This window comes from Rattus norvegicus, chromosome 10 (assembly GCF_036323735.1).
Source record: "Rattus norvegicus strain BN/NHsdMcwi chromosome 10, GRCr8, whole genome shotgun sequence".
NCBI classification, from domain to species: domain Eukaryota; kingdom Metazoa; phylum Chordata; class Mammalia; order Rodentia; family Muridae; genus Rattus; species Rattus norvegicus.
In genome coordinates, this window is record NC_086028.1 from 14,247,215 (window position 1) to 14,269,292 (window position 22,078).

General features: G+C 49.8%; 4 protein-coding genes and 2 non-coding genes across 8 annotated transcripts; 3 read left to right on the forward strand and 3 right to left on the reverse strand.

Moving 5' to 3' along the window:
- Rnf151 (ring finger protein 151) lies at positions 1–4,524 on the reverse strand. 2 transcript variants are annotated; one of them, XM_006245952.5, is made up of 5 exons: positions 4,370–4,524; positions 4,003–4,134; positions 1,748–1,893; positions 1,247–1,343; positions 341–852 (listed from the first exon to the last, which is right to left on the reverse strand). In XM_006245952.5, exons 3-5 carry the CDS (start codon positions 1,804–1,806, stop codon positions 382–384), a joined length of 627 nt encoding a protein of 208 aa, XP_006246014.1. In that variant the 5' UTR covers positions 1,807–1,893; positions 4,003–4,134; positions 4,370–4,524; the 3' UTR covers positions 341–381. The 2 variants fall into 2 exon arrangements, with proteins under 2 accessions (NP_001100457.1, XP_006246014.1); NM_001106987.1 differs by lacking the exons at positions 4,003–4,134; positions 4,370–4,524 and adding an exon at positions 2,244–2,318 and having other exon boundaries at positions 1–852.
- On the reverse strand, positions 4,203–4,330 carry LOC120095472 (small nucleolar RNA ACA64). Its single transcript, XR_005490935.1, has one exon. It is a non-coding gene; the product is annotated as a small nucleolar RNA ACA64 (small nucleolar RNA).
- Positions 4,525–4,626: 102 nt separating the features above from the next.
- Rps2 (ribosomal protein S2) lies at positions 4,627–6,483 on the forward strand. Of its 2 annotated transcripts, NM_031838.3 has the most exons (7): positions 4,634–4,644; positions 4,779–4,958; positions 5,038–5,127; positions 5,295–5,402; positions 5,654–5,987; positions 6,075–6,166; positions 6,362–6,483. In NM_031838.3, the coding sequence occupies exons 2-7, from the start codon at positions 4,782–4,784 to the stop codon at positions 6,440–6,442; spliced, it is 882 nt and encodes a 293-aa protein (NP_114026.3). In that variant the 5' UTR covers positions 4,634–4,644; positions 4,779–4,781; the 3' UTR covers positions 6,443–6,483. The 2 variants fall into 2 exon arrangements, with proteins under 2 accessions (XP_063126045.1, NP_114026.3); XM_063269975.1 differs by having other exon boundaries at positions 4,627–4,958.
- On the forward strand, positions 5,457–5,590 carry Snora64 (small nucleolar RNA, H/ACA box 64). The gene has a single exon (XR_005490872.1). It is a non-coding gene; the product is annotated as a small nucleolar RNA SNORA64/SNORA10 family (small nucleolar RNA).
- A 107-nt stretch (positions 6,484–6,590) lies between the features above and the next one.
- On the reverse strand, positions 6,591–8,752 carry Ndufb10 (NADH:ubiquinone oxidoreductase subunit B10). Its single transcript, NM_001109443.1, has 4 exons — positions 8,517–8,752; positions 7,144–7,282; positions 6,885–7,024; positions 6,591–6,758 (listed from the first exon to the last, which is right to left on the reverse strand). Exons 1-4 carry the CDS (start codon positions 8,662–8,664, stop codon positions 6,655–6,657), a joined length of 531 nt encoding a protein of 176 aa, NP_001102913.1. The 5' UTR covers positions 8,665–8,752; the 3' UTR covers positions 6,591–6,654.
- A 2,479-nt stretch (positions 8,753–11,231) lies between these two features.
- Positions 11,232–21,775, forward strand: Rpl3l (ribosomal protein L3-like). Its single transcript, NM_001191589.1, has 10 exons — positions 11,232–11,270; positions 11,668–11,860; positions 16,227–16,395; positions 17,441–17,576; positions 18,969–19,155; positions 19,244–19,404; positions 19,561–19,662; positions 21,078–21,173; positions 21,366–21,485; positions 21,643–21,775. The coding sequence occupies exons 1-10, from the start codon at positions 11,268–11,270 to the stop codon at positions 21,697–21,699; spliced, it is 1,224 nt and encodes a 407-aa protein (NP_001178518.1). The 5' UTR covers positions 11,232–11,267; the 3' UTR covers positions 21,700–21,775.
- Positions 21,776–22,078: the final 303 nt, after the last annotated feature.

The window sequence follows — 22,078 nt, forward strand, 5'->3', positions numbered from 1 at the left end:
CTCTGACTTCTATTCTTAGTTTAGGGTTTTGAGTCATTTGTATTACCAGGTAGGAAGGTGCAGAAAAGCCATGAAGAGAAGAGGTTAATAATGAAAAAAGGAACAGCTTTGTAGCAGTGAAACTACTCCGTGGTTGATCCAATTAGGGAAAGAACGGTGTCTGGGAGAAGGTGGGGGCACACAGCCAGGGCTACAGAGAAAACTTGTCTCAGTGGGCAAAGAAAAAAAAAAGTCTGGGAGAACAATCTAAGGGAGAAAGGGCAGTATCTGCTATGGAAGGTTTGCAGAGGGGATAAGGACTACAGAGCACATAGACAGAAGGCACAGAGGACTTGAGGTCTGAGGTGGGCCAGGCCTGGGCTCAGCGTTTATTTAATTCCTCTATAAGACACCTTGGCCCTGCGCACCCCACATCTCAGGCTCCGGGGCAACCTCAGTCTCTTGCACCCGGGCATTCAGGAGCAGGGTATCATCCTCCAGGAAGTTGCTCAGCTGGGCCAGCTGTCGGCGGATGAGGTTGGTGGTGCGGTACACCCGGCGTACACGCCCCAGCAGGTTCAGCAGCAGGGTCCGGTTACGCTCATGGCGTTGGACCCAAGCGTCACGTAGCTCACGGTAGCAGTTGTGTTGCTCACCCTCCAAGGCAGCCAGGGTGGCTCCACAGCCTAAGGGGCAGCGCTGCTGTCCGTTCTGCTGGCAGTGCTGGCGGTGTTCATCCAGGACCCCACGCAGAACCTGCGCAGTGCAACCCTCATTTGGGCAGGCCATCAGCTCGAAGGGGCATGAGTCCTGATGGCCCTTGCGATGAGCCAGAGGACATGTCACCAAGCAGCCAGCTGCAGCGTTCTTGCACTAGGGCGTATGAGAAAGCTCGGTATGTATTAAATTAGTCGGTGCTGGCTGGCTGGCGCTCCCAGGTAATCCCTAATCTATAACCCACAGACTGCAAAACAAGTGAACTCTGGAGCCTCCTAAGCTTTTCTGATTCCAAGCTGCTTCTTTATAAAGTTAGAGGGCTGAAGAGTAGTGGCCCTTCATCCCTGAGACTCACAATCCCCAGTTACACCTGAAATTCTAAGGGACCCACACACAGCAAGCGGTAGACCCATGATTCAGTCTGTTCTGCCATGTCTATGACCTTTGGGCTATTCTTGGCTCTTTTCACGTCTCCTGGCTCTGTCCCTGCCACCCCCCCACCCCCACCCCCCAATCCCTCAGGAGGACGAGAGTGGATGCTCAGAGCTACCTTGACTTGTAGGCGGCCAATGGTTTTTCGGAGTTTATTCACTTGAACCATCTTTCTCCTTTTCACCTCTTTTCTACAGCATGGACAGGTGTTTTGTCTAGAAGGGTGCATGAATATGATGTTGGAAGTCATATGCTTGCCTTCATGGGATAACCCAGCTAGTACCTCCTTTCTGTCTGGAGGCATTACAGTGAGGTTTTTCCTTCCCAAGCTGAGGCTAGGACTTGAGACACACGGAGCGAGGGCACACACATGCTTAGTGTCCTAGATTTTTTTTTTTTTTTTGGTTCTTTTTTTTTTTTTGGAGCTGGGGACCGAACCCAGGGCCTTGCGCTTCCTAGGTAAGCGCTCTACCACTGAGCTAAATCCCCAGCCCCGTGTCCTAGATTTTATAGTTGAGTCTTATAGTCACTGGAACCCAGCTTTTGGCAAACTCTTCCATTCTTAGCCACAGGAACTGACCCCCAGCCTCACCCCCACCCGCCTGTATTCCCAACACACCTGGCTAGCCACTGGAAGATGCACTTTTTGCAGAAGATGTGACTGCATGGCAACCTCATTGGCCTCTTGAGAACCCCATGGCAGACGGAACACAGGAAGTTGCAGTCAGGAGGGCTGGCAAAGAGGTTGAGATCGTACCCACCACTCTGCAAAGGCCAGGTCAGTGTTAAGGCCAAGGCTCCAAGCCCCTGCCACTCATACCAGCAAGATAACACAGCAATCTTTGGTAGGAAGGATGGCTATAGGAAGAAACTTAAGTAGAGAGCCTAGAAAGAGTCGGCACCCGCTTCAAGGGTGAGCCTGTGGGGGCTTGCTAACTCCTGCGTGAAAAGGCTGGACTGTTTCTAGCATATACTAGTTAAGAGCCTCCTGAAAGTTCTCTATCCCATAGGACTGTCATCCATTCTCAGAGCGAGATAGAATCTATTTCTAGATGGCTGGGCATCTGTCTGGAATTGAGTACAAATCTCAGAGCTGGTGGAGACCAGGGGCTCACCATGATCTGTATCTGGACGGCAGCTCCACTGAGACTAAAGGCTTAGGAGACTGCACTTGGCAGCACCTGTGGACTGACATCACAGTAGCATTGTCCAGCGTGGGCCAATCACAGCTCTGGTCCAGAGCCCACTGGGACCTACCCTTTGCTTTTCCTTCTATGGATTTACTGTGTTGCCTCGGTTGAATCTAACAGCTGATGCCTAAGTAAGAGAATGAGGCTTCTAGAGGCTGGTTCCCCAAGGCCAGCAAGATCATAGTGGCTCCCCCACTGACTGGGTGGTCAGTTTAAATGTTGACCTTCTCCTCCAATATCCCTTCATCAAGAACTAAGTACTGTAGCAGGAGGTCCATTCTTTGGAAATCCCAGAGGTTTTTCATCTGTAAACTGAAAGGCATTGGGTAGACAATGGAGCTGTGGTGTGTGCATATATAGTTTTTTCACCCTTTAGGTATTACATGGTCTCCATATTGGTAGCATATAAGGTAGGCCTAAGGCAACAGTAACGGAGCTGCTGACATTCAAAGTCTTCCTTTTAGCCAGGCCATGGTGGTGGTGGTACACCCCTTTAATCTCAACAGAGGAGGCAGGTACATCTCTTTGAGGCCAGTCTGATCTAAAGTGAGTTCCAGGATAGCCAGAGCTACACAGCGAAAAGCTGTTTCAGGAGCGTCTCCTTCAGGTGAAGGCCATTTTGGGAGCTACCACAGTATACACGAAGGCCACTCCAGATCATAATCTGACAGGGTTGGGACTTTGCTGGGCTGTTGTGAGACCATGTCTGCTCAGTAAGCTGAATTTATTGGTTCGCTAAGGTGAACTCCAGTGGTCATAACTGGAACCCTTCTGGGGAAAAATGCCAACATATTCCTGCAAGTTTACTATTGCCTAGGTGGTCACCTGTCTAAAAAACCGTATTCACGTGTAGGTGTGTTTAAGTTGTGCATTTGAGTGCTGGTGACCTTGGAGGCCAGAGTTAGAGTTACATCTTCTTAACCTGAGCTACCTCTAACCCTTCACACTGACAGGCTCTCAGTACTGTCACCATGGCTGCTTTAAACTGTATGTACAGCAAGCCTGCCTCTCCAGTACAGGCAATCACACCCAGGCTCCAGTCAGTGTAACCCCAATCTTTGAAAGGCTGAAGTAGGATTGTTAAAATTCAGGGCATTCCTAGAGTACAAGGCACAACCCAGTCTCACCAAAAAGTGGAAAAAAAAACTGGTTCAAAACCGCTCTTAGGTTGGAGAGATGGCTCAGTGGTTAAGAACACCGGCTGCTCTTCCAGAGGTCCAGAGTTGGAATCCAAGCAACCACACAGTGGCTCACATCCATCTGTAATGAGATCTGATGCTCTATTCTGGTGTGTCTGAGGGCACCTACAGTGTACTTATATATAATAAATCTTTAAAAAAGAAAAACCCGTTCTTATGGGAGTCAGTTACACCAAGTGATGTACATTCACGCAAGCAAAACAAAGCACATTAAAACGCACAAGAATCCGCCTGCCTTGGGTACCCAGATGCTGACTGCTGAGACTAACACACCGGTTGAGAATGCACTTTCCGGGGTTGGGGATTTAGCTCAGTGGTAGAGCGCTTGCCTAGCAACCGCAAGGCCCTGGGTTCGGTCCCCAGTTCCGAAAAAAAAAAAAAGAAAAAAGAGAATGCACTTTCCACCTAGACTGATGGTAACCGTCCAACACATTAATACACAGTTAAGTTAAAACATTTTATTTGAGAAAAGAGGACATCCGAACCCTGTCATTCTCGCGGGAGAGTCAGCGGCAACGTCCAGATCCGGTGGAATTAACTCATTTTGAGAAAAGAGGACACCCGAACACTGCCACTCTTGCGGGGGAGGCGGCGACAACGTTCAGATCCAGTGGAACCTGTGAAATAAATGACGTGATTAGGACTGTGGCCCCAAGCCAGACCGCGGGAGCGGCGAGGCGATCTGGAATGTAGGGGCCTGGGTTTCACCCTCCCACACTGGGGCAGCAGGGGGTGAGCTGAGGCCTCTGTGGCTCTGGGCGCCGATTCTCAACCCCGGCCACAGGCCAAAGCCGAGGATGATTTTCAACGAACGCCCATTTACTGGGTCAAAGCCCATCAGGAGCGACCTACCTGGACATGAAAACGGAAGCACGAACTCGTGGACACTAGGAAGACCACAAAGCGCCGGCGCGAGTATTTATATACGCGCTTCCGGCTGGTGGCGTTCGCGGCTTCGGCGAGGGGAAGTGCGCAGGCGCAAGTAGACCGTGGCGGAGGCGGGACAAGACGCAGCCAATCACAGCCTGCAGTTGCCCTGTATAGACGTTCGAGATCTCGCGGCTCTTGGCTCGCTATAAAAGGTCCCTTCCGCAGCGCCTCCCTCTTCTTTTTCTTCGGGAAAACACGTGAGTCTGTGTTACTGGGCTCTGATCTTGCGGCCTGGGCTGTGGGAATCCGTGGACATCCGGACGGACACAGCTTTGGCAGCTCCGCGGACCCTGGGGTTCTACTGATTTGCTTTTTCTTCTCTTGTCACTAGCAAATGGCGGATGACGCCGGTGCAGCGGGAGGGCCCGGAGGACCCGGGGGCCCAGGATTAGGAGGCCGCGGCGGCTTCCGCGGAGGATTCGGCAGCGGCCTTAGGGGCCGCGGTCGTGGCCGAGGCCGTGGCCGCGGTCGAGGCCGCGGGGCTCGTGGAGGTAAAGCTGAAGACAAGGAGGTAGGTGTGGGCCGCTGGCGGAGCGGGCTGCTCACCCTCTGCACGGAGATGCAGCCCTTTGACTGATCTCTTCCTTCAGTGGATCCCCGTTACCAAGCTGGGCCGCCTGGTTAAGGACATGAAGATCAAGTCCTTGGAGGAGATCTACCTGTTCTCCCTGCCCATTAAGGTACAAAGATGAGTCCGTGCATAAACAACTCAAGGGCGGGAATATCTAGATGGCTCTAAGTGTGCTGCCACATTTTATTGTCAAGGGTGGAGGAGGATTGGAATACCCTTCTTTGTCCATTGGTAGGGAGCGAATTTAATGTATTTGCCATAAAATCTCTTTTACAGGAGTCTGAGATTATTGACTTTTTCCTGGGTGCATCTCTAAAGGATGAAGTTCTGAAAATCATGCCAGTGCAGAAGCAGACTCGGGCTGGCCAGCGGACCAGGTTCAAGGTTAGTTAGGATCGTTTCTTGGCAAGAGCCGTTTGAACAGTAGGGCTGTACTTAACTCTCTCACTCTGCATGGTTACACTAGGCTTTACCCGTGTGACTTTCGTACCGGGAGAGAGAGAAAAGGAGTTCCTCCAGTACTTGGGATTGGCCTCACAGTGGCCTTTCTTGCTTAGAGGAGCACCACAGGTCCTGTTTGGGATGTGCTGGTGGCATGAGGTATCTACAGCCATTTCACTTAAGTCTTTTCACAGGCCTTTGTCGCTATTGGGGACTACAATGGCCACGTTGGTCTTGGTGTTAAGTGCTCCAAGGAGGTAGCCACTGCCATCCGAGGGGCCATCATCCTGGCCAAGCTTTCGATCGTCCCAGTGCGGAGAGGCTACTGGGGGAACAAGATTGGCAAGCCCCACACTGTGCCATGCAAGGTGACAGGCCGCTGTGGCTCTGTGCTGGTTCGTCTCATCCCTGCCCCCAGAGGCACTGGCATTGTCTCTGCTCCTGTGCCCAAGAAGCTACTGATGATGGCCGGTATAGATGACTGCTACACTTCAGCCAGGGGCTGCACTGCCACCCTGGGCAACTTTGGTAGGTAGCTCATTTATTGTGGCCTCTCTTCAGCTGTTTTAATCTTAAAAAAAAAAAGACAAAACCAACTCTTTTACTGTTTCACAGCCAAGGCCACCTTTGATGCCATCTCCAAGACCTACAGCTACCTGACCCCTGACCTCTGGAAAGAGACTGTGTTCACCAAGTCTCCTTATCAGGTAGGCTGATTCAGATGGTGGTGTGTTGGGGATTTAGCTCAGTGGTAGAGCGCTTGCCTAGGAAGCGCAAGGCCCTGGGTTCGGTCCCCAGCTCCGGAAAAAAAAAAAAGAACCAGATGGTGGTGTGTTTAGCTGCCTTAAGCTTTGTTGCCTGAGTTGGGGGCATGTTGTATACTAATGTCCTTCTCTTTTTAGGAATTCACTGACCATCTTGTGAAAACCCACACCAGAGTCTCTGTTCAGAGGACCCAGGCTCCAGCTGTGGCTACCACATAAGGGTTTTTATACAAGAAAAATAAATGAATTAAGTCTGTTAATTGTGTTTTTCCTTTTGTCTGTCTCCCCCATACCTGGAACTACACAGCTCTGGCTGGCTCAAAATGAGCCCAACTAAGCGGCTGTGCAACTTAGACACAGAGACACAGGTGATGGCCAGGCCTGTCATTTTATTTCAGCAGTGGATGAACAAGAGTTCTTTGTCTGGTGTCTTAGGCGGCAGCAGTCTCCTTGGCAGCCTTTCTCTCTTCCAGCATCCTCTGCTTCTGCTTTGCCAGGCACTTCCTGGCAGAATAGTAGGCTCCCAGGTCCTGGTCTGGAGGAGAGATGGGCCATGGAGAGCTTGTTATAGGCAGGTTTTAGTAACGCGGGAAACAAGGACCCAAAACTGATCATACAGCTGAAAGGGTGGGGAAAGCCACAAGGTAAAAGGGTCACTCACAGCGGTCCTGGTAGGCTTTAGACACTTGGGTGAATTGCTCCAATTCCTTGGCACAGTTCTGCAGTGCACTCTCTCCTTCCCTCTGCTGACAAGCCTTAAGTCTCTCCTGGATGATGTTGATGATTTCTTGGTCCACTTTGCTGAAAGAGTAGGAGTCTAGCTCAAAAATTTGGAAGGATAGATTACCTCAGCCTGGAATCTGGGTCCACCTCAGGAGGTGTGGGGGTATGATACCCAGTGTTCCCTGCTGTTCACTTACAAGTCCCTTCTCCACTGCATCTCAGCCTCATAGATACAGATGACATCACCCTCTTTGCATTCCGTGATGTCTGGCACTCGACGGTACTGTCGGTGGTAGTAGTAGGTTCGGTTCTTGGCGTGCTGTTGTTCAATGAACTCTGGAAAGAGAATACCTTGACCTCAATGGCCCGTCAGCTTAAGCAGCTTGGGGCTAAGGGGTCTGAGGCTCCAAGCTGTTACAGAACCAGTTTTATGAAAGGCTGGCAACAGTGGTTGTCACTACCTTCAATTACAAGAGAACATAATTGGTCCCACCTACCCCGTGGGGGTGGGGTGGAGTTAAGTAGGCAAGAGAGTCCCAGACATTCTTAAAATGCTACCAAAAAATGTGCCCTTACTACAGTAATGCATTTGGGACCATCTGTAAGCCAGGGGCAGTGACAGCGTCTCTAAGGAGCAGCGCACGAGATATTTGCTATGTTGTCCTGTATAATATTGAAGATGCTGTCTCACAAAGAAACCACAATCCTCAACGCTAAGGAAAGGAAAAGCCACCTAAGCGTGCTGTGCACCCCTAATGCAGGATAAATGGACTGCTTAAGCCTAGCATGACCCAGATGCTGCCCACCATTCTGGCAAACAGGACTAAGGGTTGAGTGGATCATTCTCTGGGACCGGGGATAAAGAACATAGCCATTCAAAACACCACTTTGCACAGGTGAAACTAGCTCAAAGAGAACAAAAATGACCACCCCGACCAGCCAGATGGTTACAAATTGTACATTTCTGTTTTTTTTTTTTCCCCCCCGGAGCTGAGGACCGAACCCAGGGCCTTGGGCTTGCTAGGCAAGCACTCTACCACTGAGCTAAATCCCCAGCCCCAAATTGTACATTTCAACAAGGCTTATTGACCCGCTACTTGTGTACACCAAGGAAAGTGCCTTGCGGATGGATTAGATTCCCGACCACTATTTTTGAGGGCTGGCCTCGAACCCAGAGATCGACCTGCCTCCGCCTTCCTAGTGCTGGGATTAAAGGCATGCACCACAACCACCCGAATTCCAACTATCACCGATTAAGGGGGCGGCCCGGGTCGAGGTAAGGTTAGTTGGGGTTTTGCTGAAGGCAGAAAGAATTATAGACAGGTTAGTCCTGGGAAGAAGTGGACCATCCCGCGGTGCAGCAGGGTAGATGGGAGGTCCTGGGGGTGACAGCTCCGGGTTTCTCGGATATAAGGTAGAAAGAGTCCTAGATGCACTGGGATTAAGGAGATTTGGACTCCGGAGTCTGGGTGCAGGACAGCGGCATGCAGTTCTAGGGGGCGGAACCTGGCTGTGGGATCCGTGGGGTACCGGGATCTCCACTAAGCAGGAGCAATTCTAGACCCTGTACCTCTCACGAGGGTCACGGGCCAGTCCACGACGAGGTCGTAGGCCTTCGTCAAGTAGGTGATGGGGTTAGGGATCGAGGTCTGCGGCGAGGGAGCAGGCGTGCGGCGCGGGGGCTCCGGGTACACATCCTTGTCCCAAGAGTCCGGCATGGTTTAAGCGAACCCCTGCGGACCTTCCACTCGTTCTGTGTCTGGGTCGGCTCGGCCTGCTAAGGACGCGGGACCTCTACGCCTGCGCAGAAAGACGGCAGCTGCGCCTGCGTAGTGGCAGCCGCGAGGTACCATGGGATTGTGGTTCGCCTCTCTGGCACCCCCTTGTGGTTTCCGCGCACCTGGTTTAGTTGGACAGAGATCATCACCAAGTGCACGGAAATGCTTTGCCCTGACCTACCAGCTAAGATAGCAGGGAATGCAGTGAACATGGCTTGGCAAGAGTACACAAGAGTCGGGGTTGGGGATTTAGCTCAGTGGTAGAGTGCGCTTGGCAAGGCCCTGGGTTCGGTTCCCAGCTCCGAAAAAAAAAATAAATAAAAGAGTACATATAAGTCAACAACTGCTCTAGACTCTGCTCAGGTCCCTTGGGGGCTGGTGGGTCCCTGTAAACCTCGGGACTTCTCTGAATAGGCAGGGCTTGTCTCGTGTCCATAAAGGATTTCCTACCCTAGGCACACAGTGCTTTGCTCTGCAAGAGTGGTTCTGGTCCTGAGCTTGTGCCCCGAGTTGCCCACTCTCCAGGACTGCGCTCCCCAAACTCTTGAGTGTATGTGTTTAGAACCTGGTTTTGCAGCCTGGGTGCTGGTTATCTCCTGCCAGAGTTATGGGTTAAGAAATAGAGCTATTGGGGTTGGGGATTTAGCTCAGCGGTAGAGCGCTTGCCTAGCGAGCGCAAGGCTCTGGGTTCGGTCCCCAGCTCCGAAAAAAAGAAAAAAAAAAAAAAGAAATAGAGCTATTAATTTTAGAGATTTACCACTATCTAGTATAATATAAACATCAGTTTATGATCACAAAGTCAGACCCACAAATCTTATCATTTTGGTAGCATAGAATCTTTTTTTTTTGCTTCATTTTATCTTTTTTTTTTTAAAGATTTATTTATTTATTTATGTGAGTGCACTTGTCGCTGTCTTCAGACACACCAGAAGAAGAGGGCATCAGATCCCATTACGGATGGTTGTGAACCACCGTGTGGTTGCTGGGAATCAAACTCAGGACTTTCGGAAGAGCAGTCGGTGCTCTTAACCTTTGAGCCATCTCCCCAGTCCCCAGAACAGGTTCTTTTTTTTTTTTTTTTTTTTTTTTTGGTTCTTTTTTTTGGAGCTAGGGACCGAACCCAGGGCCTTGCGCTTCCTAGGCAAGCGCTTTACCACTGAGCTAAATCCCCAACCCCCCCTTTTTTTTTTTTTAAAGATTTATTTATTTATTTTATATGAACACACTGTCGCTGTCCTCAGACACACCAGAAGAGGGTATCAGATCTCATTACACATGGTTGTGAGCCACCATGCGGTTGCTGGGAATTGAACTCAGGACCTCTGGAAGAGCAGTCAGTGCTCTTAGCCGCTGAGCCATCTCTCCAGCTCCCAGAACAGGTTCTTGTATGAATGTTTTTATGTTTCTTTGTTTGTGTCAGGGTCTTATGTATGTCAGGCTGGCCTGTAATTCCTGCCGCCGTGTCCCAAGTACAAGTGTTGGGATTATGGTTGTGTATCACCATGCTTGGTTTATGCTGTGCTGAAGATTAGAGCCAGGGCTTCGTGCACACTAGGCAAGGATTGTATCACACTTAGCTGGGCTGATTTTTCTTCTTTCTTTTCGAGACAGGCATCTTTGGGTAACTTCGGCTGTCCTGGAACTCGCAGACATTCACCTGCCTCTGTGTCCCCAGTGCTGGGATTAAAGATGTGTGCCACCACCACCTGGCTTCTACTTCAGTTTCTCCCTTCAAGTTTCTGACTTGAGTGTTGCCTTGGCTTCCCTCAATGATAGTCTGTGATTAGGATGTGTAAGCCAAATAAATGCTTTCCTCTCCAAGTTGCTTTTGATTATGATGCCTTTATATTTATTTTTTATCATATTTATTATGTTTTGTGTGTGTGAGTAGAAGTATTTTGTCTGCATGTATGTCTTTGCCCCAGATTCATGCAGTGCTCATAAAGGCCAGAAAGATGATTTTGGATCCCCTAGGGACTAGAGTTACAGTTGTGAGCCATTTTGTGGGTGCTGGGAATTGAACTTGGATCCTTAGGAAAAACAGATGGTTCTCTTAACTGCTGAGCTATCTCTCCAGAATCAATCATGCAGTCTTTATTAAGATTTTCCTTCTGGGGGTTGGGGATTTAGCTCAGTGGTAGAGCGCTTGCTTAGCAAGCGCAACGCCCTGGGTTTGGTCCTAGGCTCCGAAAAAAAAAAAAAAAAAAAAGATTTTCCTTCTGGCTGTGGCCTAAGAACAGTATCCCCCATCAGGTCACAGTGGTCCTTGTCTTTGAAGAGTCATTACCAATCCCCAGGACCACGGGGGTGTGTGGGTGGGAGGGAATGCTACCCTGGTCCCAGGTGTTCTCTCCACCGTAAGCCGCCCATCTAATGCCCCTCCCAGGTTTTTCCCTGGCACCGAAAGTCATGCTGGCTACAGGAGCTGACCAAGGAGCCTGCCAGGTGCTAAATCTGGGATCTGGCAACTGAGTGTTCTAGCTCTGTCATTTGACCTCTGGTGCCTGGTGGGGAGGTCCCTTCCTAACCTGCAGGGATCGTCCATGGTTAGTGAGCTGGGGCTATACCCCCAACAGAACCGGTATTCAGGGGAGGGGGCAGGGATAACCCTGGAGCTGTGAGGAATGAGTTTGAAGAGACAGCAAAGGGATGGGCAGTTCACAGCTGCTGCTCTCTTACTGTCTTGGACCCTTGCAGGTCTTGCTAGGATAGGTACACAGGGGCAGGAAGCCAATGGTTGTGGAGAACCCATCGTTAAACCTCCATTATCTGCAATCTATTCTTTTTATATGGATGAGGTAGCACTAAGGACTGCCTGGACCTCTCCCTCGGACCTCTAGCCCACATTGTGGGTGGCGTGGGGAGTGGGAGTGTTGAGTCTCCTGAATCAACCTGAAGCCACCCCTAGGGAGACTTCAGTTATGAACACCCTCTTTTCCCTAGTCTCACCGGAAGTTCTCTGCTCCTCGACATGGACACCTGGGCTTCCTGCCCCACAAGAGGAGCCGGCGGCACCGGGGCAAGGTGAAGAGCTGGCCTCGCGATGACCCCAGCCAGCCCGTGCACCTCACAGCCTTCTTGGGCTATAAGGCCGGCATGACCCACACACTTCGCGAAGTGCACCGACCTGGACTCAGTGAGTTACTAAGGGGGGCAAACAGCAGAGATGGGAATAGAATCTTCTAGGTTCTAGGTGCCAGAAAGTGATCTTGTGGAGATGCAAGTGGAGCCGCAGTCTCAGGAAAGACGATGTTCTTGTCCAGGGGTGTTGCTCTAAGGACAGGCAGGGACCGTGTTGATCTCGGTAAAGCCCAGCTATGAGCAGTGCCTGGAGGGAGGGGGTTTCTGACAGTACTTGCAATTTAACACGGAGGCACGGGGAAGCTAGAAAATGGTTCCAGTAAGTGGAACAGCCAGAATTCAAAGGTGGGCACCTTTGTAGAGCTCATGACTGTACTACTTGGGATTGTGAGGCAGGAGGATCACAGATTCCAGGCCAGTCTGAATAACTTAGTGAACCTCTGTCTCAAAATAAAGGTACAATAATAGGTGGGCATGGTGGCTCGTGCCTTTAACCTTTCCAGTACAAGAGAGACAGAGGCAAGCAGATCTCTGAGTTTGAGGCCAGGCTGGTCTACAAATTGAGTTCCAGAACAGCCAGAGCTACAGAGAAAAACCTGTCTCAAAACAAACAAACAAACAAACAAACAAACAAACAAACAAAAGGAACAAAAAAATTTAGGGATGTGGCTCAGTAACAAAGTTATTTCCTTGTACTCAAAGGCCTAGGTTCAATCCCCAGTATTGCTAAAAATAAATAAAACAGAAAATTTAAAAATGGAAATCCATTTTCCTTAAAACCTATGTAGTATCTTCCTGTAGAATTTTGGAACATATTTTGGAAGAGGTAGGATGCACATGTGAATCGTTGTGTGTCAGTTTCCTTGAGATCAAAACATTCCATCCTGCTGGGAAACAGAAGAAGAAAGGTAAACAACTCAAAAGAGCTTCAGGAAGTTCCTGAAATTGATCAGATTTACTAGGCCCCTTCCTGCCGGAGTAAGCAATAAAAGCTGAGAGTTCCCCTCAAAGGGGCAGAGCTGAGCTGCAAAGAAGACTGTTAGCTAATGGGAACGAAGCCAGCAGAGCTGCATGCAAGAGGTTTAGACCATAGACACTTGGAAAGGCCATTCTCTGACTATTGAGCTGCCTGCAGGCTGTGCAGTGTGCTTCAAGTCCCCAGCTTTGGTTAGCTATCTTCCATGATAGAGTGGGCTTTTGAGTCATTTCTGCTCTTTCTTTCTTTTTTTTTTTTGGTTCTTTTTTTCAGAGCTGGGAACTGAACCCAGGGCCTTGCGCTTCCTAGGCAAGCGCTCTACCACTGAGCTAAATCCCCAACCCCCATTTCTGCTCTTATAAGTAACCCCTTACCCATATTCCCATAAGTAACCCCTGTACAATGTGTACATGTGAATTTTTTTTTTTTTTTTGGTTCTTTTTTTCGGAGCTGGGGACCGAACCCAGGGCCTTGCGCTTCCTAGGTAAGCGCTCTACCACTGAGCTAAATCCCCAGCCCCTGTGAATTTTTAAAAAATGTTTTTTGTTTTTTTTTTTTTTTTCCGGAGCTGGGGACCGAACCCAGGGCCTTGCGCTTCCTAGGCAAGCGCTCTACCACTGAGCTAAATCCCCAACCCCAAAAAATGTTTTTTTAATGTTTATTAATGGCTCCCTTTCTTCCAAACAGTAATCAGTTCTCTAAACACCCTGCCAGGCCTCCTCCCAGTTTCCAGCTCAGCCCCTTAAAAGGTTTCTCCCATTCATTCCTCCCTCAGTTCTCCAACGTGCTTAAATGGTCCCTTCTCCCGGTTTTCCCATACTAGCAGCTCCAGACTATTAACAGCTGTTCTAACTTATCTGCTCATCTGCTCCTGCCTCGACTGTCTCCTACCAATGTCTTCTCTGCCTCGACTGTCTCCTCAGTCTGCCAGCCCAATTCCAATTCTCTCTTTCAGCCTCATCTGGTTTTATTTATATCTCCTCCTGTCCCCAGACATCCAAGGCAACCATCACTGAAAGTCATAGGGTGAAGCAATTCTAACAGCTAAGAATTCCTAAAAAGGGCCATTTGACTCGCAACTAGGGATCCCTTAAAGGGCCAGGCAAGCAAGATAAATCAACTACAAACCTCGATACAACCCTCTGGTCTACGAAGTTGGACTTTGGTAGTATCCATACTTTGATCTGTGGTGAGCTCTCTCCCTGGGATTGGTCGACATGAGTGTAGTGCCTCCCCAGAAAAAGTTTTGTCAGACAAGAAACAGTCCAGTCCCCTAAACTGTTCTCCTTGGTTTGATCTTCAAAGATTGCATTTAATGAGTTTGTGTGTATATCTGTGTGGGAGTGAGTGCGCATGAGTGCAAGTGTCTGCAGCACCCAGAGGAGGGTGCTTGATGCCCCGGCACTAGAGTTGCAGGTGGTTGTGAGCCACTGGGCTATCTAGTTGGAGTCATTTGGGAAGAAAACCTTAATTGAAAAAAAATGCCCTATGAGAGTGGCCTGGGGTGCTTTTTTACCTTTTTTTTTTTTTTAAGATTTATTTATTTATTTATTATATGTAAGTACACTGTAGCTGTCTTCAGACACACCAGAAGAGGGCATCAGATCTCATTACAGATGGTTGGGAGCCACCATGTGGTTGCTGGGATTTGAACTCAGGACCTCTGGAAGAGCAGTCAGTGCTCTTAACCTCTGAGCCATCTCTCCAGCCAACATTTTTACTTTTAATTAATGATTGATGTGGGAGGGCCCAGCTCACCGTGAGCAATGCCTTCTCTAGGCTGGTGGTCTGAAAAGAGTAGGCTAAGAAGCAAGCCAGTAGGCAGGACTCCTCCTTGGCCAGTTCTTGTCCTGCTTGAATTCCTGCTGTGACTTTCCTTAGAGGTAGAGTATGATCTGGGGGTTGTAAGCCAAAATACAAAGCAGTAATTAGTTAATCCACTCTAAACAACCAGGTGGGTACGAGCCCACTTCTTGCCTCCCACCCAAATGTTTTGGATCCATGAATAAAACACACACACACACACACACACACACACACACACACACACACACACACACACACAGCCTTATTTTTAAGTACCTTAAACAGAGCAATGGTTGTACCGGTCCCTAACTCCACATGGCTAACACATACTCCTTCCAATAATCCTGAGTTAATACTTACTAAATTTGTATTTCATCTTTGCTGTCCTAGACACAGCTGGGCAGCCCTCCTGGGACAGCATCCCCCCTGTACCTACATGTTGACTCTCTCTCCCTCCTGCACCTGAATCTCTTCCCAGGAATCTCTGCCCAGCCTTTGGCCACCACCTCTGTCTCTCTGCTCAGCCATTGGTCACCAGCATCACCCCACCCAGCTCTTTAGACAGCTTTAACCTAGGACAGTGGTTCTTATTCTTGTGGGTCGACCTTTGTGGATTGAATGACCCTTTCACAAGGGTTGCCTAAGACTACCAGAAAACACAGATATTTACATTATGATTCATAACAGGAACAAAATTGGAGTTATGAAATAGCAACAAAACTAATTTTATGGTGGGGGGTCACTACAACAGGAGGAACTGTATTACAGTATTAGGAAGGTTGAGAACCATAGCTCTAGGAGGAAACTAGTCCTTAGATAGCCACCTCCACTATGGCTGTCTACAGCCCCTTAGCAAAGCCCCGTTCTCTACAATCCTGTTATAGGGGGCCCTTCTTCCCTCCTTCATCGTGGTAGGGTGCATGGCCACCTTTGCTGTCTCCATTCTTCCACTGTGTCTGTTTCCTCCCCCCTGTCTTGGGTCTCCCTTCCTCTCTTTCTCTCTTCCTCTTTCACTCCCTTCTTTCCATCTTGTTCCCCTTCCTGCCTCCTTCCTTTCTTTCCTTCCTTCTCCCCCATATCCCTTTCTGACTTGTCTCCTTCCCTTCTCCCTTTCTCCATTCCCTCTTTTTCTCATTGCTTCCTTTCCTTCCTCCTCTCTCCTTTATGCCTCCCTTCCTCCCAGTTTCCTTCCTTCCTTCCTTTCACTTTGAGAACATACATTTCAGTTGAGCATGGTGGCCAATGCCCATCATCCCAACACTTGGGAGGCGAAAGCAAGAAGATCAGGAGTTCAAGACTGTCTCTGTTTACATAGCAAGTTCAAAGCCAGCCTAGGCTACAGGAGACTCTCCCTCAAACCTAAACAAAACCGAACCCCAGACAAAAACACCAAACAAAAAATCCCCATGATGAAACCCATGGCAGTCTAAGACCACTTGTGAAATGATTGGTTTCTAGGTTTCCCTAGAGCGTATGAAACTATATTTAGTAAAATAAACCCCAAAGCTTATGGTGGCCTAACTGTCAGCCAGGAAACAGCTGTGTCTCTTGGGCTGCCTTGTGTGTAGGTGGTGGCCCTCTTGCTCCCTTCCCCATTGGCTGAGAAGGTCCCTCAAATCCTGTCCCTTGGTCCAAACAGAAATTTCTAAGCGAGAGGAGGTAGAAGCTGTGACAATTGTGGAGACGCCCCCACTGGTGGTGGTGGGCGTGGTGGGCTACGTGGCCACTCCGAGGGGGCTGCGGAGCTTCAAGACCATCTTTGCCGAACACCTCAGCGATGAGTGTCGCCGGAGATTCTACAAGGACTGGTGAGAGCCCAGCTCTGTGCCTGTGTGGTAGAGGGATGGGGAGCCTTGCCCAGGCAGAGTGTTTGTGTGTGTGTGTGTGTGTGTGCGCGTGCGTGTTGCCTTCAACTCAGCAGGACGGGGGTGGGTATGAGTTAGAGATCTGGAGAGGACACTGGGATCCAGAAAAAGGAGGAATCAGATATGCACATCTTCAGGGTTGGGCTAGTGAGATGACTCAAGATAAAGGTGTTTGCTGCCAAGTCTGCCAGTCAGGGTGAGGGGAGAGAACTGACTCTTGTGTTGGTTGTCCTCTGACCACATGTGCACTGTGTCATTTGTATACATGTATATTTAAAGAACTGTGTAAACTTAAACTCATTAGGGTTATATCCCAGGCTGGTAAATTTCAGAATTGCTCTGAATGTACTAGAAGCCAAAGGGAAAAGAAAAACTGCCAACTAAGAAGCTCTTACAGAGCTGGGTGTCACCACATGCCTTTAATCCCTGACCCTTTATGGGAATTAATTGATAAATGTGAACTTCAGCATTGGTAGAGGACTGTATGACTTAGGGCAGGCAGGCTGACATCTTGAGTCCCTTGTATGCCAAGGATTACTGGAGGGCCTAGAGTGCCGCCCCTACCACCCTTACCAAGGCGGCAAGTGGCTGTTTTACTGTTCGTGTTGAACTGGCCGTTTATCCCAGACTTTAGCCTCTGGGAACCATGGCTCCTCCATCTTTAGGACGGGGCTCATTTACCTTCCAGAGCTCCAGTAAGGGCTGGCAAGGCTGTCTGCTTAGCCGGAGGCAAAGCATCTGTTCATGGTGTGAGGGAGACCTTAGAGGTTGGATTACTGCTGGGTGCAGAATCCAGAGTATTAGTCCAGCCTCGGTGACATATTGGGACCCTCTTGAGACACACCCACACATGTAGAAAGAGGGGGAAAGGGAGGGAGGGGAAGAAAGGGGGTGGTCATGGTGGACCGCATGCAGCTAGGGAAAGGCAGGCAGGATAACTCAGGGAGCTTCCTGGCTGGGACTTGAGGACTCTCTGTGTATGGCTCAGGCACAAGAGTAAGAAGAAAGCCTTTACCAAAGCCTGCAAGAGGTGGCGGGACGCCGATGGCAAGAAGCAGCTGCAGAAAGACTTTGCTGCCATGAAGAAATACTGCAAGGTCATTCGGGTCATCGTCCACACCCAGGTCAGCCCAGCCCCCACCTTCAGCCCATTCAACCATCGGGTGCCTTCCCCATCCTCCATCTCCAAATGAAGAGCCCAGCAAATGTCAGCTTAAAAATAGCACCAGCCCTGGGAACAGGCTCAAAATGTGGCTGGCTCCCTCATAGGCCATTCTTGTCCCAGAGTTGAGGGGTCACCGGCCTGTGATCTTATATGTCAGTGTCATCAGCAGCTACAGTGCCCCACGGACCACTCAGGACCCCAAATGTCCTGAAAGGCTTGAGTCTCCAGCCAAAGGTCGGCATGGAGAACTGGCTTGATCAAGGGTCCAGCTTGATGTTGGTTGACTAAACTGTAAATCAGAACACTCGTTCTGGAATATTCTTAGTCATCTGGTCCTCAGAGAAGCGTTCCCCAGGCAACTACAACAGCAATCCTGTCCCCACTCCTCTCTGGCACCTCCCGTGCCCTCTGAACACAGGCTTATTACTCTCACTTTGCAGCTCATGGGTAAGCACGTCAGCGCGTGATGTTCATCAGTGCGACCTCCAGGGGCCGTGGAGGCAGGGGTCACACTCATCTGGTTCCTGGTGGGTCTCAGGACTTACCACAAGCCTATTAAACAGCAGGGACGCTATACGTGCTCGTTGAACACTATGCTGTGATCTAACTGGTCTGTTTCCACCTGCGTGCCCTCTTGGCATGTAGTGCTCACAGCAGCCAGAGCCCTGTTGGATGGTCTAATTAGCAACCTATACTTGGAAAAATGTTGGACCCCATTGCTGTACCTACCTGATTTTGACATCTTCCAGTTCCCATCTGGCCAGACCGGTCTCTTCTCTGTCCCACTAAAGGTCTTCCCTGACACAGGGCCTGTTCACACGCTTCCTCTGTCATAAGCTCACTCAGACCTTGGCCTAGGCAATTTGTTGCCATTTTTGGTCACTTCCTCAGAGAGTCCCTCCATGACCACTCCGCCAGAAGTCCTGCCTGTAGCCCATCAGAGCACTGAGGCCCCATCCCAAGAGAAATCTTGGCTTTTTTCTGGTAGTAGTAGGTGTAGATGGTGGGACTCCCTGAGATGTGGAATGCTGTCCCTCTCAATCTATGCTGTACCTAGCCTATGACAGGAGTTCAGTAATGTCTGTACGCAGGGGGGGGAAACTTCAGGTTACCAGTGGGCTAGCCATTTGGATGTGTGTGCGGATTGGTTGGTTATTTATTTATTTATTTAATAAAACACTGCAGCTGTCTTCAGACACACCCAAAGAGGCCATCAGATCTCATTACAGGTGGTTGTGAGCCACCATGTGGTAGCTGGGATTTGAACTCAGGACCTCTGGAAGAGCAGTCAGTGCTCTTAACCGCTGACTCATCTCTCCAACCTTGTTAACATTCCTTCTGTGTCTCACAGATGAAGCTGCTGCCCTTTAGGCAGAAGAAGGCCCACATCATGGAGATTCAGCTGAATGGTGGCACTGTGGCTGAGAAGGTGGCCTGGGCTCAGGCACGGTTGGAGAAGCAGGTGCCTGTACACAGTGTGTTCAGCCAGAGTGAGGTTATTGATGTCATTGCTGTCACGAAGGGCCGGGGTGTTAAAGGTAGGGCCTGGTAGAGACAGTGGCTCCATGAAGACTGGTTAGTGGGGGCTGGAGTAGCCTCTGAACCCCTAGCCCTTCCCATCTACAGGGGTCACCAGTCGCTGGCATACCAAGAAGCTTCCTAGGAAGACCCACAAAGGCCTGCGCAAGGTGGCCTGTATTGGTGCCTGGCACCCTGCCCGAGTAGGCTGCTCCATCGCCCGGGCTGGGCAGAAGGGTTACCACCACCGTACAGAGCTGAACAAGAAGGTGTGTCCCTAACTCTGAGGGCTCTCTAGTGGGACAGCAGTGGTTGGGTTCATAAAACATTTCTAGTTTCATAGTCTGAGCATGTGTGCTGAGCGTGGGTCTGGCCGTGTTGCCCCAGAACCTACACAGGCCCACACTGTGCTGTTTTCCTGCTAGATCTACCGCATTGGCCGGGGGCTGCACATGGAAGACGGGAAGATGGTCAGAAACAACGCATCTACCAGCTATGACGTAACCGACAAGTCTATCACACCCCTGGTGAGACAGTGTGGCCAGGCTGCCAAATGGCGTCTGGTGGGGGTCAGGGGACAGGCGATAGCTCCATTTGGGTGCTACCCTGCTGGAAGAGCTCCATGGGTTTTCTACAACTGGATGTTGCCCCACACCCAGACTAGGCCCAAGGTCCTGGCAGGAGGGAGGGACGGGAGGCCTGATATGCCAGAGAGCAGATACTCAGAAGCCTTAGTCCTCGTCTGTTCCTGAGCCCTGATAACTGCCGTGAGGGGCTTGTACTCTGTGTCCAGGGAGTTTGGGGACCCAGGAACCAGCCCAGAACTAGAAGGGAATAGCCATGGAGCCTGAAGCATGTGTCTACTTTAATATATATATTATATATTATATATATTATATATTATATATAATTTCATGAAGTGCAGGTTGGCCTGCAGCTCCCTATATGGCTGAGGATGACTGTGAAAGTCATCCTTTTCCTTTCTTAAATTTTTTTTTTTACTATGTATATAGTGTTCTGCCAAAAGATTTACTATGTATATAGTGTTCTGCCAAAAGATTTATTATGTATACAGTGTTCTGCCTGCAGGCCACAAGAGGGCACCAGATCCCATTACAGATGGTTGTGAGCCACCATGTGGTTGCTGGGAATTGAACTCAGAACCTCTGGAAGAGCAGTCAGTGCTCTTAACCACTGAGCCACCTCTCCAGCCTCTGGCCCTCCTTTTTCTACCATCTGAGTGCTGAGAGCTTACGCCACCATACCCTGTTTTGTTCTTTTTGTGTGTAGCACTGGCTGTCCTGGAACTTGCTTTGTAAAACAGGGTGGCTTTGAACTCAAAACATCCTCCACCTTCTGCCTTCCAAGTGCTGAGATTAAAGGTGTGTGCCACCACCACCCAGCTAAAACTGTTTTTTTTTTTAAAGCTTTATTTTATTTATTATATATAAGTACGCTGTAGCTGCCTTCAGACACACCAGAAGAGGGCATCAGATCCCATTACAGATGGTTGTGACCCACCACGTGGTTGTTGGGATTTGAACTCAGGACCTCTGGAAGAGCAGTCGGAGCTCTTAATCACTGAGCCATCTCTCCAGCCCTAAAACTGTTTTTTAATGTAGTGCTCAGGATTGAACACAGGGTCTCATGCATGCTAGTCTAGAATTCTTCAAACTGAGTTATCTAGACTCACTGGCCTTCAACTCAAAGGGATCTCACATGACCCTCTCAAGTGCTGGATTTACAGGTGTAAATCCAAACTTCTGAGCGCAGTGTCCCCATCAAAAGGCATACTGTTAAATGAGATGACACAGGAAAAATACTTAGTTTCCAGCTGAGATGTTATTGTCCCCTGCTGAGTCAAGTCCCTACACCCTGGGGTCTGGGCATAGGCCCCTTTCCATTACAACTTCCTGGCTTGGCGTGCTCTGTCTCCCTGCAGGGTGGCTTCCCCCACTACGGGGAAGTGAACAATGACTTCGTCATGTTAAAAGGCTGCATTGCTGGCACCAAGAAGAGAGTGATCACACTGAGGAAGGTCAGTGCCTCACTGCAAGCTGGGGGGAGTGGACTCCAGTAACCTGCTCTGAGGTGGGATGTGCTGGTGGGAGAGTAAAGGAAGGGGTCTGGCAAGAGAGCGAGTGATCTAATCCTCCTTGGTGTGAACTGGAGGTCACAGGAGGAATTGGGGCCCTCGGTCCTTGACATCTCTTCTCTCTTGGATGCCCAGTCCCTACTAGTGCACCACAGCCGCAGGGCCCTGGAGAATATTGAGCTCAAGTTCATTGACACCACTTCTAAGTTTGGCCACGGATGCTTCCAGACAGCGCAGGAGAAGAGGGCCTTCATGGTGAGCTAGTCCCACTTGTTCCAGAGAGGAACTAGAAGAAAGGGGGCTTTTAGTGGACCAGTAGAGCAGGCTCTGGTAACCCTGGCGCTGGTGGTATGTAGCATTTCTTGACTGATTCTCCTGACTAACATTCACCCTGTCTCTTCACCTTAACAAGGGCCCCCAAAAGAAACATCTGGAGAAAGAGAAGCCGGAGACCTCGGGAAACGTCTAAGATGCCTGGAATGGAGCACACCTGGGATGGAGTGCTTCCTGTCCTTTTTGTTCAATAAAGTCCTGAGGAAACTCTATCTCTGTCTCTCTTTTGGGCTGGGAAACGCGGGCTCGGGGCGCAGGGTTTAGCGCCGATTCGAGCGGACTAGAGATACAGGTGGGTGGGTGTGCCTCCCCTCCAGTTGCACAATGGTATTAGTAGTAGCTATTAGCATTGGCTAGTACCATTGGTAAGCTTGTAGCCTAGCCTCTCTGGCCTTAGGTCTGGTCTTCCTCTGAAGAGCAAAGCTTCCGGGAAGCGGCTCTTCCGGCGGGGCCTTCTGGAGGCGGAAGTGAGGACGTGGTCCTGGGCGAGCTTGGCTGGGGGGGTGGAGTTTAGG

Excerpts from the sequence above, each read along its gene's own strand:
- Rpl3l (NM_001191589.1), top strand. Across the intron at positions 17,577-18,968 it reads GGGTCATCGTCCACACCCAG|ATGAAGCTGCTGCCCTTTAG; the intron begins GTCAGCCCAGCC and ends TGTGTCTCACAG. Across the intron at positions 21,486-21,642 it reads AGGAGAAGAGGGCCTTCATG|GGCCCCCAAAAGAAACATCT; the intron begins GTGAGCTAGTCC and ends CACCTTAACAAG.
- Rnf151 (NM_001106987.1), bottom strand. Across the intron at positions 1,344-1,747 it reads ATCTTCCAGTGGCTAGCCAG|ACAAAACACCTGTCCATGCT; the intron begins GTGTGTTGGGAA and ends GCACCCTTCTAG. Across the intron at positions 853-1,246 it reads TTGGCCGCCTACAAGTCAAG|TGCAAGAACGCTGCAGCTGG; the intron begins GTAGCTCTGAGC and ends CATACGCCCTAG.
- Ndufb10 (NM_001109443.1), bottom strand. The coding sequence starts at position 8,664 with ATGCCGGACTCTTGGGACAAGGATGTGTACCCGGAGCCCCCGCGCCGC. Across the intron at positions 7,025-7,143 it reads ATGCAGTGGAGAAGGGACTT|CAAAGTGGACCAAGAAATCA; the intron begins GTAAGTGAACAG and ends CTACTCTTTCAG. Across the intron at positions 6,759-6,884 it reads TAAAGCCTACCAGGACCGCT|ACCAGGACCTGGGAGCCTAC; the intron begins GTGAGTGACCCT and ends TCTCTCCTCCAG.
- Rps2 (XM_063269975.1), top strand. The coding sequence starts at position 4,782 with ATGGCGGATGACGCCGGTGCAGCGGGAGGGCCCGGAGGACCCGGGGGC. Across the intron at positions 4,959-5,037 it reads GTAAAGCTGAAGACAAGGAG|TGGATCCCCGTTACCAAGCT; the intron begins GTAGGTGTGGGC and ends CTCTTCCTTCAG. Across the intron at positions 6,167-6,361 it reads TCACCAAGTCTCCTTATCAG|GAATTCACTGACCATCTTGT; the intron begins GTAGGCTGATTC and ends TTCTCTTTTTAG.